General features: G+C 52.0%; 2 protein-coding genes across 8 annotated transcripts in view; both read left to right on the top strand.

The window, feature by feature from the left end:
* SIK3 (SIK family kinase 3) overlaps positions 1 to 10,582 on the top strand; it is a 212,123-nt gene extending 201,541 nt beyond the window's left edge. For 5 of the 6 annotated variants that reach the window (XM_064482077.1, XM_064482075.1, XM_064482076.1 and 2 more), the window contains 4 exons: positions 5,414 to 5,577; positions 6,498 to 6,630; positions 7,506 to 7,677; positions 8,384 to 10,582. In XM_064482077.1, the coding sequence (XP_064338147.1) occupies positions 5,414 to 5,577; positions 6,498 to 6,630; positions 7,506 to 7,663 (455 nt within the window). In that variant the 3' untranslated portion in view covers positions 7,664 to 7,677; positions 8,384 to 10,582. Of the gene's footprint in view, positions 1 to 5,413; positions 5,578 to 6,497; positions 6,631 to 7,467; positions 7,678 to 8,383 lie in introns of those variants that run through there. The other variant, XM_064482074.1, reaches the window with a different exon arrangement.
* Positions 10,583 to 15,208: 4,626 nt separating this feature from the next.
* On the top strand, positions 15,209 to 17,377 carry APOA1 (apolipoprotein A1). Of its 2 annotated transcripts, XM_010981414.3 has the most exons (4): positions 15,209 to 15,394; positions 15,604 to 15,666; positions 15,844 to 15,997; positions 16,620 to 17,377. In XM_010981414.3, exons 2-4 carry the CDS (start codon positions 15,624 to 15,626, stop codon positions 17,221 to 17,223), a joined length of 801 nt encoding a protein of 266 aa, XP_010979716.2. In that variant the 5' UTR covers positions 15,209 to 15,394; positions 15,604 to 15,623; the 3' UTR covers positions 17,224 to 17,377. The 2 variants fall into 2 exon arrangements, with proteins under 2 accessions (XP_010979716.2, XP_064338143.1); XM_064482073.1 differs by lacking the exon at positions 15,209 to 15,394 and having other exon boundaries at positions 15,602 to 15,666.
* Positions 17,378 to 18,717: the final 1,340 nt, after the last annotated feature.

Here is an 18,717-nt window from a genome sequence, read left to right as displayed (position 1 = left end):
GAAGCCCGAAGCTGCTCAAGAGTGAGTTAGAATCCCTCTGGGGATGTGCATCTGTGTGTTAAAACAATTTCTTATCCTGAGGCGTCCCTGCTGTCCTCGCCGTAAACAGCACGAGTTTACTCCGGGACCATGGGAACCTCTCCTCCCCCTTTTCATCTGTGTAGTGAGGGATGTTAGCTAGATGCCCTCAGAGGTGTTTGTGGTGCATCTGCTCTGGGCGTGGTGCCCTCAAGTCAGTTATTCATTTATTTTTCACAGTCACCCTGGGTGTGTATTCAGTGAGCCCTTTTACAATAGAAACTAGGCTCTCCAGTCTCCTTCTGCTTTAACCTGACATGATTCTATTCTTTTAAAAACTTGAGAGAGTGCACAGTTTTATATCAGCAAAGGATCGTCATATAATTTGCTGCTCCTTTTGCCAAGAAAGGGTTGCAATGCTCTCCCCCGACCATCCTGCAGGCGCGTAGGGGCAGCTCATCCTGGTTTATCTCTCTGGATAGTGGGGAAAGTCCACTGTCACCTTTAACAGTACCTCGATCTCCGTGTAGTTGCACATTGGTCCCAAAGCAGTTCATCTCTTATTTCTATGATAGAGCAAATTCAGTGAAATTTACTGAATGATTAGGGCACACAAGACTGTATGGTAGGTGCCGTGGGAAATGCAGGGATGAAAAGATGGCAAACCTGCCCTCAGGACGCTTATGCTTTGAGGTGGGGCGGTGGGGAGGGGACACAGACTCATAAACAGCTCTAACACGAAGCCCTACAGAGTGAGTGCTGTGAGAGTTACGATGAACAGAGCTGGTGATCTCCTTCTAAAATTTCTTAAGGGTAGATGGACAGGGATCGCTGATGTTACCAGGGAAAATTAAATGTCATCCTGTCAGCATCCACGGTTACCTGTTTCCTTTATGGCCATTTGCCACCAATGGGGACAGGGCCAGGCGCCAGCAGAGCACTGAGCAGCAGCACGCCAGAAGTCTGGTGGAAACAGGTAGACGTTTGGGCTGGACATGCCCCATGCTGCCTGTAATCTCCCTGCCTGCCACTCTGGCCGTAGAAATCAGGGTTATCTTCCTTCTGTAGTATTACATACACTTGATTTTTTTTTTTCACCTGGCAAACAGATATAACATAACCAGTTTGCACAGTGAGATTACCAGCTTAAGCTCACAAAGCAAACCCTGTCCTCGCCTCCAGGCCTGCTTAGCTTCAGCAGTATTGGTGGATGGCAGGCCTTGGAGGTGGGTTAAATGATGACGGACCCGGAGGGTTTACCCCTCTGAACCTTTAAGAGGGATATGTACACATGTCATTTCTCTCATTTTCTCTTAACACCCAGTAAATGAGTAAGGACAGTCAACATTGACAGATTCAACAGAGAGTTGTGCAAGCCGCCCCCAAGTTCCCTGGGTGGTGGGAGGGTGGATGGGCGGTGCGCCTTGTGTCTGCTTGTGTATCTTCTCCCCTTGCGTGATCAGATGGTCATCCTCTGCTCTGTGCTCTCTCAGCTTCACTTGGGTAAACACCTGAGAATTCTGCTCTCAGAAGCCCCCTTTCCCCGTTATTTATATATACTCTGGTGAGCTGGCCAGTTCCTCCAGCTGCTAAATTGCCATAGAAATGCCAAAGCTTTGAGCCTGAATTCCAGGTCCCTTGGTCAGTGGGTTGGTCTGTTTACTGCACCTTCCCCCCTAGCCTGGTCAGTGGGTCCCAACTATAGAGTGTCGCAAGGGGCTTCTAGACTCAGGACTCAACACTCTTACTAAAAATAATACTTTTCTTGTGTAGACCTTTGCAGTTTAGTAAAGACCCTTTCATGTGTGTTATCTCTTGAGCCCCCAGACAACCCTCATTTTTCAGACGGGGAAACTGAGGTTAGGAGAGATTAAATGATTTATGCAAGTTCATCCACTGTTTGTGATGGAGCTGGATCCTGACTTCAGGTTCTCTGAACTCCTGGTCTTATGATCTTTCCTTTTTGCCTCCAGGCCTCCCATTCAACACCTGCCAAGCAGAAGGTGCCAGCCCTTCCAGATCTTTGACCTGTAGGTTATATTGAAACTTAAACAGACAGAGCGCTGGTTTGTTCCCCAACTCCTAGTAAAATGCTTCTTTTTCATCTAGTTTTTAGCTTACTTTGTCTTTCCTAAACCAGAGGCTTCTTTCCTGGAAATTAAAATTTCCGTGACTGCTTTGTTCACTTACGTAGGGGTAAATTGTCCCCATAATTCTGGAAGTTGGGCTCTGTGATACAGTCTTTCTCTTGTTTGTTTTTGTCACCTGGTTCAGTGCGCCCCTGTCCACTCAGAAGCAACATTTCTGGAATATAGTATAACTAACAGCAGTCTTTACTGAGCTCTGACGGTGTGCCCAGCTCAAGGAAGCCCTTTGCATACCCGTGGAGTAAGTCCTATTTTACAGGTGAAGAGACCCCAGGAAGTCGGGTCATTTGCCTGAGATTCCCCTCCCCAGGAATTCTAGTGAAGCCGGGACCAAGCCCGGGTCTTCCTGACCCCGGAGCTAGTGCTTCTGAGCTCTGAGCCGGACAGCCAGGGAGGCCCGCTGGGTGACCTGCTGAGCAGTGGCTTGCTCTGTCTTGGTGGCACTTTCAGGCGTGTTGGCATCGGACCTGAAGGCTATGAAGAGAGTAGCCAAGGAGGACAGGACCCGCTGGTCCCTCCCGAAGGCAGGCCTGAAGCGGGGATGGGGGTTTGGGTTTGGGTTTGGAGAAACCCCATTCTCAGGAATAAAAATAAATTTAAAAAAGAGAGATGGGGGGAGGGTGGGAGGGAGAAGGAGACTTGGCATACATGCCCGACAAACACACTGAGGACTTAACCATTGTGTTAGCTTTGCCATTTCCTTGTGTTTGATAATCATCCTTTAAAAATCTTGAAACCAGAGAGCTCTCGCGTCTGTCTCGGGGAGCGTGGAGGGGCAGCTGGGGAGGCTTGCTTCCGGCTCTGTGACCCCAGGGAGTTGAGTGGATGGGGTTAGCTATCAAAGAATAAAATAGAGGCATTCGAAAGTGCTTCGAAAAAGTAAGCAGCAGCTATTCATGTGGTTTCTTGGCCAAGCAGACCAGAGAGCCAGGCCCTGGCTCCGCAGGGCCAGCGCTGCACCTCTTCCTGCCCTGGAGCCGGCACGCGCCCGCCAGAGGGGTCCGCTGGGTGGGTAGGACGGTTCCCTCATCCCACAGAGCGAGTCCTGGTGTCGGCTTCCTTTCATCTTCCTCTCTCTGCTGGCTTTTAGCTTTCAGTAGCGCAAGAGGTGACTTCTGGCTGTTCCTTTGACCTCTTTGCTCAAAGAACTTTCAAAAGATTTGTCGCTTGCCTTCACCTTTGGTAGTTTGGAAGGTCCCCCTCCTCCCGTTTTTCTCCGGAGTGTTTTTGCGTTACCAGCAACCTACATGCCGCTTAGTTCCCCTCCCTTCCCATCCTGCCTCAGCTCCTAAGCCCAGGCCTTCACCTTGATCATTTTAAGGAGACCATTTGAATATAGAGACCTGAAACTCCTTACCCAGCACTCCAGCAGTACGTTTTACTTTCATTATTCAAATAGATATTGGGATGGTACACTTAGCATTAGGGCTGTATTTCCTATGAAAAATGATTTTTAAAAATCTGGTCTCGCCAAGGTTCAGTTCCTCAGGAGATAAGCCCAAGCGTTGCCAAGGTGCTTTAACCCAGAAAAACCAGCCAAGCAAACAAAATGTATGTTCAAGTGCTAGGCTCTTGAGGACTAGAGCCGAAAAGTGCTGCAGGAGGATCCTGTCCCTGCAGGTGTGGCCCCGGTATTCTCCTTGGCCATCCTTGGTCAAGGAGAAAGTCAGTCTTCTTGAATTCCTCTTTCTCTCCAAAATCCAGTCCATAGGGTTGCATGACTCTGACAGGTTACTAACCCATGTTAACAGAGCATTTATTAGTATCAGTTAAAGAGATAATTATTAAATACTTACTGGATATAGGACAATGTTCTGGAGTACCGAAGGCTCACGGACTATTCTTGTCTTCGGAGAATTTAGTCTCGAATGATTAAGACAAGTGCACAATTGAACATGGTGCCAGGAATAATGTTAGAGTAATCAGAGTTCAATAAAGTCTCCTGCTGTTTAAAGGGAGAAAAGATCTATTTCTGTTTGAAAGGGAAAGCTTCATAAGGACGACAACTTAGGAAGTGCACCTGGAAGGCTGAGCTGATTCAGGCTGGCAGGGATGGGAGCAGGAGAATCAAGCATTTCCAGGGAGAGCGAACAGCGAGAGCACAGGCACAGAATCGTGAACGAGAGGGGAAGAGGCAGGTGGTCCCATCTGACTGGAGCTTGGCATGTAGGAGAGAGTCGTGTGAGTTCCATTGGAAGAGAGGCTGGGACAGCATTGTGAAAATGAAGCATTGGGGCTCCCCTGTAGAAAGATGAATCTTTGTAGGGTAGTGGTACAGGGATGGTTAGGAGGCTGTTAGAGACCCAGGCAAGAGGTAAGAGGACTTCAGTAGAAGCAGTGAGGTTGGAAAGAAAGGGCCAGATGTGACCAGCATTGCAGAGGCAGATTCTTTAGACTTAAGGCGACGTGGGGCCAGGAGTAAGGAATCAGCAGGGACCACCCCCACCCCCTTGCCCTGGCTCATACCCAGATGATTAGGAAAACAGTCACCAAAACAAGGATGTCTGAAAGAGGAGCTGGTGTGGGGGAAGGTGATGCATGTACAAGTGGACATGGTAAGTGTGAGTTGCTGGTTAGCTATCCAGGGAAAGATACGCAGCAAACAGTTAGAATTGTGGACCTGGAGCGTGAAAGAGCATTTCAGTAATTCTTTACATAGAGACAGTAGAGTTGAAGCCATGAAAATTGCTGGTATTACCAAAGTAAGTGTGGGGAGAGGGAGGAGGTCAAGGGTAGAAATGTAAAGAGTGCAAGAGCCATGGGCGAGGACGTGGAAGCAGCAGTTGGAGACATGGAGGAGAGGACTAGGGTTGGCCGAGGTGGGAGCCAAGGACGGAGAGAGAAGGCATCCACAGGATGGAGGCCATCCTTCCAGGCCAGAGGTCCTGAAAGCTCCAGGAATGCTTCTTCTGTGCATCTCGGTTTGGGAGCATAGCACTGTCAAACGAACAGAGAAAGGAAGGGAAAAGACGAGGTTCAGCATGATCCAGCCAACCACCAGCACGCAGGATTGTTTTTCCCCAAGGGTGTGATCCCTGCATGGAGAGGCTCAGATTTGCTGTAGGACTTCAGGTTGGCAGGCTGGCCCAGGCTCCTCTAGACATCACCAGCCTGCTGAGGCTTAGCAGAGAGTGCCCCCGTGGTCCTCACCCTCACTCACTGCCCCTTGCAAGACATGTCTGTGATGAGTAGACAGTGTTGGGAGAAACTCTTGAGTGGGCTGATCCCATCTTTCTCTGTCTCCTCAGAGTCCGTCATAGGGAACTGCATGGAGAGAAGCTCTCCGGGACAAGCAATGGAGCTGCCAGATCACAATGGACTTGGGTACCCAGCACACCCCTCAGTCACTGAGCACCACAGGGCCCGGACCCTCCAGAGACACCACACGATCCAGAACAGTGACGACGCTTACGTATGTTGGCCCCCTCCTGCTTCTCAGAAGCGGGGTGCTACCCGTCTGAACCTTGAAAACAGCACTTAGGAACGTGGGGTAGCCCCTCCAGCTCCTTCTCCTCCACCAGAGTCAGCACCTGTGGGCGCTAAGGGAGCGTGTCTTTGAATCACCGTGACGGACCAGCCCTGAACATCAGGAGAATCTCAGTAGGACCTAAACTCCACATCCTGGACTGAGGAAACAGGAGTAGTTGCCCTCTGTTCCCTCTAGTCTTAGCTATTGAACTTCTCGCCAGTCTAAGCTCAAGCTCCAGCAAGTGAACCTTTAGGCTCTTGGTTAGTTTCCCGGCAGTTACATTGAATTTATTCAGATAAAGGAAACGAATCTGCTTGGCAGAGCTTAGGGCAGACTCCTGGGCAGCCCTGTCTAATACAGCAGCAGCTAGCCACACGTTGCTTTTCCATCTTAAATGTAATCAGTGCAAAATAAGACTGAAAACTTAGTTCTTTAGTCACACTAGTCGCATTTCAGGGCTCGATAGCCCCTTGTGGCTGGTGACTCTGTATTGGACAGGGCAGATAAAACCTTCCCAGCCTCGCAGGAGTGCTGTTGGACGGTGCTGGTCTAAGACGGGCTCCTCATGGTGATGAGATAGGTCAGAAATCTGGTTTTGGAAGGCCATGTAGGTGTCAGGGACATCTGACCACCAGCTGAGATTCACCACCACCACCCCACCACCACCCCCGCCATGGGGGAGGCTGAGTCGGCTTCCGGCACTGTCACGTTGCAGGGGGAGGGACTCTGGGCGGTACCGCTTGGGGGTGGTGAGAAGTCCCCCTTTGCCTGGGCTCTTTTGCAGGGAACAGCCATCTCTAAGGGTCACCGAGAGTGGCACATTTTCTGATATCCTTACTTCTCTTCCTAATGGTTTCCTGCAGGTGCAGCTGGATAACTTGCCAGGAATGAGTCTCGTGGCTGGGAAAGCACTGAGTTCTGCCCGGATGTCTGATGCGGTTCTCAGTCAGTCCTCGCTCATGGGGAGCCAGCAGTTCCAGGACGGGGAATGTGAGGGTGAGGGGCATTACACAGGGGGCACCCGGAGAAGTTCCTGGAGGCACCCCCTTCCATCTTCACCAGTGACTGCTCCCCTCTTCTGTAGAAAGAGTCCATGGGAAGCCGCAGCATCCCCCCGGGTTCTGGACACAGAACCGTCCAGAACCGTCCCCCACTTCCCTTCCACCCAGTGTGAGTGCGTAAAGGAGCTCGCCCCCTGGTTGACTGCAGGGGTATCACATTTCTGTTTGTAATGCTTTGTTAAGATACTCCTTCAATAACTAGTTTTCTGGTTCTGATTAGAGGGCACCATGCCCTAATGTCTGCCTCTCTTTAGAACCAGTAAAGGAGGGGTATCATACAGATAGAAAGCGCAGGCCTTGGAGTGGACGTGCCTGCAGTAAATCCCGGCTGCTCTTTACTGGCTCCACAGACAAGGCGTTTGGCCTTTCTGGGCCCCAAGGTCCTCCTCTGTAAAGAGATTGAAATAATAGAGCCCTTGTCCTGGATTGTGCCCTGAGCATTAAGTGGCTTGGGGGTTTAGAGCGCTTAGAGCAGTGCCCAGAGCACAGAGGATGCCTGGGAGGCAGCGTCGGCCCTGACGAGTCTTTCTGCAGGAGTTCTGCTTCTCCCACAGCACAGTAGTGGATCATGCTTGCCAGTGGGAGGCAGAAAAGGAAGAGGGAAAAACCGACACCCAGGGCCGCAGGAAGAACCCTGGTCCCCTGTCACAGTCACTGCCAAATTGAGGGCCTGCTCTGAGCTAGAATTCAGGGCTCACGGTTAGGCTACAGAATATTCAGACTTTCTTCCTCCTCTCCCTACCTCTTGCCTACCTGCCTCCCCCTCCCTCAGCTCCCTGTGGATCTGACGTGTTCTTTCTGGTCCGGCAGAACGTGGGGAGAGCCTCGGAGGTCACGAGCACCCAGACCTGACCGATGGCAGCCAGCATTTAAACTCCTCTTGCTACCCCTCGACGTGTATTACAGACATACTGCTCAGCTACAAGCATCCTGAGGTCTCCTTCAGCATGGAGCAGGCAGGCGTGTAGCAAAGAAACAGAGAGTGAGTATCACCCTGGGCAGAGCCAAGCCAGCCCTTTGGCCCAGTGCCAGCTCCTGATGCCATCAGGAGCTTCCTTCCATGTGACTTTGAGCCAGTGAACTTGACACCGCTCTTCCCTTCAAGGTCTTTGTGTCTTCCTGCTCCTTCATTGAGCACTCTGCTAGTTGTCCTGGGGTGGTTGGGGGCATCCGGAAGAAAGGCTGGCCATAATCCCTTGGTTGAATGATGGGGGGTTAGACGTGTTAGCGGGGCCGTAGCCTTCATATAGCAAGTGAGCCACAGCTTCAGAAGACAGAGCTGCCTCTGGCCAGGGTAATGGGAAAGGAGGTGGTCCTTGAACTCAGTCCTGAAGGATGAAATTCAGCAAGAAAACATGTCTAGCCAGATTTTTTAAGGCTATGCTGTAAGTAGCAAAATATTCCAGAAATATGTGATCAGAGGCCAGTGACAGAAAACAATTTGCCTGGAGTAATGTCTAAATGTACATAGTAGTTGGTATTAGTTATGTCTTTGAAAATTCATTGACAGAAAAGACAATGAAAGTTAAAAAACAGTCTGGCAAATCCGTATTAGAGCCTCAATATGGCAAAACTCTTAAAATATCGGTAAAGTGACCCAGTTGGGTCTTTTTTTTTTTTTAAGTTTTCAATGGAATATTTGAGTTTTTCTCTTTTCAAACTAATTCCCTGTGTCTGCTCTGTTGCAGGTTTATGTACAGCGCGGGGATGAAAAGGTTGACTTTAAACCAACAGTATCTAGCAGCATCGCGCCAAATTGCCATTGTGTTTCCCTCCACCCAGAACGTTGGCTCCTTTCTTCACATTTAGTTCATCAGTGTGCTGTTCTTTTGGGTTCTGAGGGGGGTTTTGCCATGTTTGCTTGTATGACCAAGTCACCAAGGAAATAAACAGGAAATCCATGTTCGCCACCTTCTATGAAAGTGTATTTGGTGTATTTGAGTTGGTGGTTTTGGTTTGGGTTATTTTTAGTTTTTTTTTTTTTAAAGTATGTTTTCTTTTGGAGGTGATTTTCTTTCTTTCTTTTTTCTTCCTTTCTTTCCTTGTTTTTGAGACAGAAGAGCAAAGCAGTTAGAGTTCAGTGGCCAGGGGCCCCGAGCCACTCCCCTCTCCAGCCTCCATCCACAGAGCTCCCTCCAGTCCTCGGCACTGCTCTTAGCAGGAGCAGAAACTAAAGGATAACATCCTCTGGAATATTAGCTGCTGGAGAAAGAGACAGAGGAAGGGGTGATAGCCTTTGGCCCTTGGAGAGCAAAAAGAGACACCCCAAGCCTGGAACTGGAGAGGTCGTTCCTGCTGGGATCCACTGAAAAATGTGTCTTCCCCAGCCAAGGTCATGTCGGAAGGTTAGCATGGAGACGGAGGGTGACTTGCGCTGATGGTTGCCAGTTAGAATGTCTCGGTGTGGGCCTTCTCTTCGGTGTGTGACTCAGCTCCCCTCTTGTAACCTGGAAAGTTGGTTGCCTTTATCATCCTGCCCGTGGACTGAACACCCAGCAGTGGCACACTATGCTTCTGTGTTACCTTCCATTCTCATTTTAGATTGTGCTATAACAAGGATTGTTTCTCCGTATATATATGTATATATGTGTATACATACATATATATATATATAATGCTTTTCCCTTCCAGCCTCTTGGTCACCGACAAGAAGAACAGGAGGTTGTCTTGGGTCCTGCCTCTCTCCTAACCTTCTCCTCCTCCCTGGGCAGCCTCAGCCCCTATTTTAATTCTTGATCATGTAGGAATTGTTTTTGGTAAATGTTGATATTATTGTTATTATTATTGTTATTATTATTAATAAATAAAAACAAAAGGAATTTTTGTTTAAAAGAGAAATGTTTAACCAGATTCTGTTCTATTTGAATTGTGACTTGCACCTTTTGTTCAAAATATTTTATTTAGACGTTGCAATTGTGAGCAGTTCTCACTCGTGCCAGTGACAGACGTAGTGGTCTCCTTCCCCAGCTGAAGCAGTGCAAATGCAGTAGCTATTGTTTGTGTCATTATCTTTATTTTTCTTCACTGTTAGAAACCAAAGTCTTCTCTGCTGGCTGGGGGCTGACAGAGGATCTGGTTATCTCCTTCTGATCTTCAGAACAAGAAAGAGATGTTCAATATTCTGCCTCTTGATCCATTTTTCTGGGAAAGCAGAGTAAAAGGTCCCCAGGCCTCCTCTAGTCTTTCATCCTGAATTTGCACAGAGGAAAGCGGGTGCCCAGTGGGGCCATCCTGATGTGGCCGCCAGGATCCCCGCGCAGCTTGGCCTTCTCACTGATATTGGCAGCTCGGCTCCTGGACCCGACATCCCTCGAGTGGGTTTCTGCAGTGCAAGAGCCTTTCTTGGGATCTCTCCGTGTTTCCATGGTCCCCGATCTCCCCTCCACTTGGTGGGGTCACCAACTACTCACCAGAAGGAGCAACCGAGCAAGCCCGAACAGCCACTGTTGACTTCTCTGGGCTGTTGCAACTCTGATGCCCCCTGACGGCCCCCCACCACGGGCTCAGCCTGTTCTGTTCACACGGTCCTGCGCCAATGGAGGAGCAGACTGCCGCCCTCCAGCGACCGCCCAGGTGAAAGCCAGTGACCCTATTAACCGTGCCATCTTGCGAACTACACTTTTGAAAAAACCATTGCTTTGTATTGTAGTAACCAATATGCGCAGTATATGTTGAATGTATACGAATATACTTTCCTATTTCTGTTCTTTGAAAATGTCAGAGTATTTTTTCTTTCTCATTTATGTTGAACTAAAAAAAGGATTAAAAAAATCTCCAGACCCAAGTTGCAGTAAGACCTTTAGTCCTTTTTTTCATGTGGACACTTACATTAGTAACTTAGTTGGAAAGTCGGGGATTGTGACAATAAAAACCTGATTATGATCTTTTATGCTGATACGTTATTTGCCTTATGGTTCGTAGTCTAGTCGGGAGAAACCATCAGGCACATAGAAGCCAGAACACTGGAGGCTGAAGACCAGCGAAGGGTGGGGCTTTGAGCAATCCATTATCTCACCGGCCTTGTGAGACAAGCATTCTCTAGAAGCCTGAGCTCAGCTCCGCACTGGGTCCCCAGACACCTGGCTTGGACTCTGCCCTCTCAGAAGGGAGCATTTGAGTTTGCTGAGCCAGATGAAGAACAGATTCCTTGAGAGGACTTTTGAAGGAGTAGAAGGAAGGCCTCCAAGAGCTGGCACAGGCTGGGGCCTTCATGGGGCACCCTCCATCAGCCCCGTGACATGATCACCAACTAAGTGTTAGCGTAGAAGGGGACTTTTCCTGTAGTTTCCCCCTTTTTCCACACCTGGACTCCAAAGGGCAGGGTAGAATTTCCAGCATGGTCCCAGCCATGGCTAAGAGACAGCTGATTGAAGGTCTTCTATGAAGAAAGGTTACTCAAGCTGAGTTTGTAGAAAGACAAGTGAGAGGAAGGAACTTACGAAAGCTTTCGAGTGCCCGGTGGACCAGAAAGTTGCTGTGGGACTACTTAGGACAGAAAGGAGCCCCCTCAGGAAGGGTCTTCTAGAAATCACCTGCGTCTGTACACAACCCCATGAGAGGCTGGGAATGCCCCTGAAACCAAACAGCGATAAACCCAGATGCCTTCAAACAATCTGTAAGAACCTTCTGCAGTAGGTGCCACGCCCTCCCATAGTCAGCGGGGATGCCTTTGAGATGAGCTCAGAACCCTCACTGCCTCCCAGATACAGACCCTGAGATCTGAGCTCTGGAAGATAGGAGCTTGCTGCTCTTTCTTTGTGACAGCCCCACCCTGCTCCAGCCACACGAATCAAGAATTCAGAAGGCTGGTGTGCCTGCCCAGGAGCCAGCCCTCTGCTCCTGCTCTGGCATCATCTTAGTCTTCAGGGCAGGAGGCCAAGAGAAAACCGCGTTTGGTTGGTTTAAGACGCCCTGCCCTCAGGCCTAAGCTGGGGCTCCAGCTATCACCAGGATCTCAACGAAACTGCCAAATAGTGAATAGTGGGGGCAGGAGACGGGTCTCCTCTCTCCCCTGGTCAGTCCAAACCTCCTCAACCTCACATCTCCCATCCCATCCTGCACCACATGCGCTCAGGGTGAATGTTCTGAGCAGGGTCCGTGGTACAAGGCTGAATGCTCCAGGCTCTTGCGTCTGACCCAGGGCTGCTCCTTCAGATGACCCTCCACCTTCTTGGTGACCCTTCCTTTGGTGTGCCAGTGTCGTTCACTGAGCAAATATTTGTTGAGTGTCTGTTACGTGCCAGACCTAGCAGGGGACAGAGTCCTCCCAGTGCATACTGACCAGTGTGACGTTGGGACATCAGTTGTGAAATGAATGGCCCATCATTCTGAGTGAAATCCACTCCTACAGCCAGCCACACTCCCACCCGTGTCAGGGGACCCACTACAGAAACGGTCGCTCCAGAGACTCCCAAGATCGGGGGAGAGGGTGGTGGACTGAGGGCCTACACGGGTACCTGCTAAACAGCCAGTCCAGTCCAGGCTCATGGTGCCTCCAGCAATGACTGCCTGGACCCCAAGTCTGGTCCTGAGATGCACTCGTTTGCTGTTGGTGGTAGTTTTCACATAAGCCTCTGTCCAGAAAGACTTCCTCCTTCTCCAAAATGTTAGTAATGAGGAGCTCAGGCTGGTTTAACCGACTGTCTTACAGTGAGGTGGATTAGACGCACTCGGGAACAAGTATATTGAAAAGGATGCTTCCGCTTGGTAGGACGCTGTCAAACAACACTCCCTAGCCCAGTGCCGTGAGATCCCCACGCCAGGAAGCTGAGGAGTCCTGGGCTGGGGTCAAGAGCTGTGGGAGTCAGGGGCCGGCTGCTGGAGACCAACAGGCAACCATCAGAGAACTAGAAGCCAGGCCCCTTCATTCGCTTCCTGCCAGCAGCAGCACTAATGACTGAAGGGCGCAGGGCAGCTCTTAGCAGATCTCAGCTGCAGCCTTGTCATGGGCAAAGCAAGGAGAGGACCTGGCCTGCTGGCCTGAGAAGGACAAACTAAGTTAATTGTGAAACAGCTTTGGCCACTAAAGAACCGTGCAGGTGTCAGATGCTAGGTTACCATGGTTATTTCAGTGATGAGCCAGAGCAGGGCAGAACAGTGGCAAGTACTTGGAGTCCAACTGGTAAGCTTCTGAGAGCCTCTGTGTACTGGCTGGGCGGAGCTCTACCCCCAAACAAGAAAGGAGCTTCTCTTGTCCTGAGACACCCATGAGCTGCCGCAGCAAGGTCCCGGCCTCCCTCCCACTCCCTAGACAACAGGCAGAAAGCTGGGCTGGCCAAGTGGCAGCCTCCTTCTCTGCTGGGTCCGCAGAGCCCTGGGGCTGGGTCAGTCCTGGATCAGAGCCCCCTCATCTCAGCATCGGCACGGCAAGGCGACGCAGAGCAAACGGGCTTCCCTGCCTTCCCCCACCTCTACTGCCAGAAGCTGAGGTCGTAGCTCTGGTCTGACAGTTGCAAGTGTGTTCAGTGGGAGCAGGGGGACAGAATGCCAGAAACAGATTCTGGGACACAGAACAGTTACTGTTTACTAAGGGCCAAGTGTCTTTCAGTTTTGCTATACATGTTCAAATTTAGTGCTTAGCAACATAAATTTATTGTCTTAACACTACAGTTCTGGAGGTCAGAAGTCCAAAATGGGTCACAGGAGGCTAAATGCATGGTGTCAGCAGAGCCACATTCCTCCTGGTGACTCTGCTTTGGTGGCCCTTCCAGCTTCTGGAGGCTGCTCACATTCTTTGGCTCGTGGGCCCTTCCAGCAATCACATCACCCTGACCTTTGCTTCCGTCCTCTCCTCTCCTCCTCCTCTTCCTCTGCCTCTCCTGCTCTTGTGTATTAAAAACTCTTGTGATGACACGGGCCCACCTGCATAACCCAGGACAGTCACCCCATCTCAAGGTCCTTAAGTCACATCTGCCAAGTCCCTTTTACCATGCAAAGGAACAGCCACGAATTCCAGGGAGTAGGACATGGACATGTTTGGGGGCCGTTATTCTGCCTGCCACACATGTAACTTACTATAACTAGGAGGGGCATGTCCCAGCATCATCTTCATCTAACAGAGAAGAAACAGGTGTCGGGGAGGTCCTGGACTTGCCTAGGGACCTACCGCTAACAAGTGGCAGAGCTGGGATTCAAACCTAAGCTGGTCAGGCTCCAAAGCTCTCTCCTCTGCAGAGAAAGGCAGGAGGCTGGCTGGGGCGGGAGAGGCCTGGAGCCCCGCCCCTCCGGGATCCAGCAGGGTTTTAGAGCACCAGGGAGTTTCCTGGGCAGATGGTGCAGGGCACATGTCTGCCCTAGGTCCTCAGTCCAGAGACCTGGGTTCTAAGTCCAGCCATGTCTCTAACTCCCAGGGAGACAGAACCATGGGGCAAATTCCTCCTCTTCAGCTTCCTCATCTGAAGATGGCGGGGCTGCGGAAAGGCTGGAATGGCTGATCTCCAAGCTCCCCTTCACTTACGCATTCACAGGCTCTACCAGCTGGGCCCTGTTGCTGACCCGGTGTTGGGCGTCTCAGGCCTCTCAGGAGAAACCTTACAAAATGATGCTGCAAACACTAACCAGCACACAGCACTGATTTACAGGATTCCCCGGGTCTGTCCTCCAACAACCACACCCCCCATTCTTGTCTCCATTTCACTGATAGGAAACCAAGACTCGGAGAGATTACATAAATGACTCACTATCCTTCTCCAGGATTTTGCAAATTGAAGGTCAAAATGAAATGAGAAACCAGGCTCCTGCCGCTAGCAATCCAGAAGTCTTTCCCCAACACGGGCCGTCCCTAAGGGCTGGCGTCCATTCTCACCTGTGTGGCACCCAGCATCAGTGTGAACAATGCAAGGACATACGTTTTCCATTTAAGCAACTGTCCTTTATTCTGAGATTATGCCCTTTTTTGGTGTTAAAAAAAATCTTTTCTTTTTTGAAGTGCTGGTCCCACTGGCAGGGTTTGGGTTAGGTGGGGGGTTGGCAGTGGGTAAGATTTTTACAGGACAGAATGGAAAGTTGGCATCTCAGCATTGGGCTCTCAAGTGTGTTTGGAAATGTTAGCCGCCTCTGAAATCTCAAAGTCTGGGAGCCACTGAGTTCGGTCCTCTCTGCCCAGGATGCATCCTAGCACATGGTTCCCTTCAGTTTAGGATCTGGGAGGTCTGCGGGGGCCCTGGGAGGGGTGGGGATGAGAGAGGCGACAGCATTGGTGGCAGGACCGTCTGCTGCCTTTGTGAGGTGGGGGCAGAGTGGGGGTGAGATAGTCTCCCTGGAATGCAAGGGGACGGTTGGGGGGGATATCTCCTGAGTGGATGAGTCCCTGCCAGCCCTGGCAGTGAGCATGTTTTCCTTCGTTCCTTCTTCTTGCCTGCTGCGCCGGCACAATGGACAATGGTGGGCACACGGCCCCCACTGAGGAGAAGGGGCCGGGCTCAGCTGACCCCGACTCTGGGGACCTGCAAGCCTGCACCCACCCCTGCCTGAACCCTTGATCCCTGGCCCTGCAGCCCCCACAGCTTCCTGTTTGCCAGCTCTATTTGCCCGGCCCCAGGGACGGAGCTGATCCTTGAACTCTAAGTTCCACATCGCCAGGACCAGTGAGCAGCGGCAAGGCCTGGGCTGGGCTTATCAGCCTCCCAGCCCAGCCCCTGCCTGGACACATAAATAGGCCGGGGGAGAGCCGGCTGTTCAGAGACCACTGGAGCACTGAGGTAAGTGCCGCTACCTTCTCAGGTTACCCTGGCTCTAGGCATTCGAGGCTCAGGCTCTGGGATCCTGGCTTGAGCCTCTGCGCCACACTGAGACTCTGGATACCTGTCACCCTCCCACTCTGTGCCCCTCCTGCTCCTCCCTGGCTGGACTGAGCGGGCATGCGCGGGCTCCTCCACGCCCCACTCAGCCGGGCCCTCTTCTCCTCTAGGTCACCCACATCCCTTCAGGATGAAAGCCGTGGTGTTGACCTTGGCTGTGCTCTTCCTCACCGGTAGGTGCCCCCAGCCTAGGGAGCCAACCATCAGCAACACCTTCTCCCTGAATCCCTGTGGTCTACCTTCCTGGGCACTGGGAGTAGAATTTCTCCATCACCCCGTCTCCCCTGAGCATTTCAGCTCAGATCCTGGCCCAGAGCTGGCCTGATCTGGGTCTCCCCTCTCACCCCCAGGGAGCCAGGCTCGGTATTTCTGGCAGCATGATGACCCCCAGTCATCCTGGGATCGGGTGAAGGATTTTGTCACCGTGTACCTGGATGCAGTCAAAGACAGCGGCAGGGACTATGTGGCCCAGTTTGAAGCCTCTGCTTTGGGAAAACAACTCAAGTAAGAACCCAGCCTGGGACTGGGTGCAGGGGTAGGGGGTGCTGGTGCTGGTTCTGGAGGGTGGAGAGGCCTGTGGGAAGAAGCAACCAGACTGGCTGAATTCCCACTTGCTATTTGATGGGCCCCGTAGAAGGCTTGGATGGAAAATGAGAGTGGGATCCCCATGCAGAATCACAACCAAGGGGCAGACCAGCGCTGCCCAGTCATTGTTCACAAGCCCCGTCCCATTCTTAACCCCTCCTCTGCTCCTGCCAGCAGCAGGGATGGCTGTGTTCAGAGAGGAGAATGGGCTGGAAGGGTGGAGATCAGACCCTTAAAAGCTCCAGCTTCAGAGACAGACAAGACTGGGCACCAGACTCAGCTCTGTCTCTTTCTAGATCCTCATCCCACCTGGTCAATGGGATGCTGTGGTGGTGGTGCAGTGGGGGGACCCTGGGGGAGACCACAAATGGGAGAAGCTAAGCTGAGGGTCTGCCCCCAGTTACCCTATGTTCAGGGGCAGGTGTGCCCAGGTCTCACCCCCAGGTAAATGGGGAGCGCTGGGCTGCAGCTCGGGGTGGGGGAGGTGCCCAGCGTCCCTGAGAGCCCTCCCTTGAGCCCTCCTCTCTCTCTCCCCCTTCAGCCTGAAACTCCTGGACAACTGGGACAGCCTGAGCAGCACCTTCAGCAAGCTGCAGGAGCAGCTGGGCCCGGTGACCCAGGAGTTCTGGGACAGGGTGGAAAAGGAGACGGAGACGCTGAGGCAGGAGATGAACAAGGATCTGGAGGAGGTGAAGCAGAAGGTGCAGCCCTACCTGGAAGACTTCCAGAAGAAGTGGCAGGAGGAGATGGAGATCTATCGCCAGAAGGTGGCGCCGCTGGGCGCGGAGCTGCGCGAGGACGCGCGCCAGAAGATGCAGGAGCTGCAGGAGAAGCTGAGCCCGCTGGCCGAGGAGGTCCGCGACCGCGCGCGCGCCCACGTGGAGGCGCTGCGCCTGCAGCTGGCGCCCTACAGCGACGATCTGCGCCAGCGCTTGGCCGCCCGCTTCGAGGCGCTCAAGGAGGGCGGCGGCGCCAGCCTGGCCGACTACCACGCCAAGGCCGCCGAGCAGCTGAAAGAGCTGGGCGAGAAGGCCAGGCCCGCACTGGAGGACCTCCGCCAGGGCCTGCTGCCCGTGCTGGAGAGCCTCAAGACCAGCATCCTGGCCGCCATCGAAGAGGCCTCCAAGAAGCTGAACCCCCAGTGAGCCGCCCTTCACTCGCTCCGGATTCCCTCGCCGTCGTGCGGTTTCTTAGAATAAACGTTTACAGAGCAGGACACCATGTGATGGGTTGTATGTTTGGGGAGGCTTCAGGGATGATGATTTTTAAACAATAAAAATTCTCCAAAACTCAGAAAAATTCTCTTTGGGGAGAATGGGGGCCGGGTTAAGGGGCGCTGGAGGGGACGTCCGGGGTCGGGGGTGGGAGGGGGGCGCGACCAGGGATCAGGGACTTCTCTGTTGATTCCACCGAGTCATCAGCTCCGAACCCAGGTCTCTAGGGGCCTTAATGTTGGAGGACCTGCTAGGCCCGGGGTTTGGGAGTGAGGTAGTAGGCTCTTTGCTAAGGAGGACCAAACGGAAAGGGAAATAATAGAAAATCAGGCAAAGCAAGAGATAATCCAAAGCGGGTTCCCTGAAAGAGCCTTTCAAACAAGAAGTTCTGTAGCCAGTAGCGCTGGCTTTGCTGGGAGAAGTGGGTTCCCTGTCCCCAGGTGTTTCCAGTGCGCAGGGGACAGGAGACCCCCCCGCCCTCCGTCTCTAGGGCCGCTGAGGCGGATGGATCTTAAGGAGCCACTGCGACTTGAAGACCTCCGACGGATTCAACTGAAGGGCTTGGCGTTTGCTCCTTCCTCCTTTATTAACTCAAAAAACGCTTTAACAAACACTTTCCTTTTCTGTTTCCACAAGGGTCTCGTTTCACTCTGCACACTCCCACCCTGCCAGGAAACAGCCGCTGTTTCCTCTGGCCCAGCCCGGCCGGCCAGCCGTCCCCTACGCTGGGCTCTCGCCTTGCCAGCCCCACTGTCTGCCAGCTCTGACCTGAGTCAGAAGAATAATCACCCCCTCTTGCAGGTAATTAACACATTTTTATTTCCAAGGTGCTTTCATATCCAACATCTCATTGCATCCTTCCCCAAATCCTGGGTAGACTGCCGTTAAATCCATGGTGTGGATGAGGACGCTGGAGCTCGGAGATGCGGAGTCACATCCGAAGTTGGAGAGCAGGATGGGCTGAGTTGCCTTTTTTAAACCCATCTGCTCCTGGACATCCATGATTATTATTATTATTATTTTTTTTTAAGTGTGTGTCCAAGCACTCAAGTTCATCTGGGCTTGCGTGTTCACAGCTGGCCCCTCTTCACACTCAGGTAGGTGTACTGCCATACGCATGCGTGTCGCTTCATGGATCTGCAGCGCTCTGGGCGGTGCATTCATGGAGCTTTCCCTTCCGTCTCCCCTCAGGGCCTTTTGCCCCTGGTGCTGGATAATCTGCCCCTCCTCCACCTCCAGTATTTCTTAACAGCTCTTGGATAGAGGGGTGAGCTTTTGGTTCCTAACCAACCAGAGCTATAATAGGCGTCAAGCCCAGATTTGGGTGAGAACATTTTCCCGGTGTGGGTGCTGGGCTCTCTGACACACGTGGGCCCGAAGAGAAGCCCAGGTAGATTTTTGGAGGGAGAGCAGACGTCTCCCAGT

The sequence above is a fragment of the Camelus dromedarius genome, chromosome 34 (genome assembly GCF_036321535.1).
Source record: "Camelus dromedarius isolate mCamDro1 chromosome 34, mCamDro1.pat, whole genome shotgun sequence".
In the NCBI taxonomy this organism is placed as follows: domain Eukaryota; kingdom Metazoa; phylum Chordata; class Mammalia; order Artiodactyla; family Camelidae; genus Camelus; species Camelus dromedarius.
This window is presented reverse-complemented; position numbering and strand designations above follow the sequence as displayed.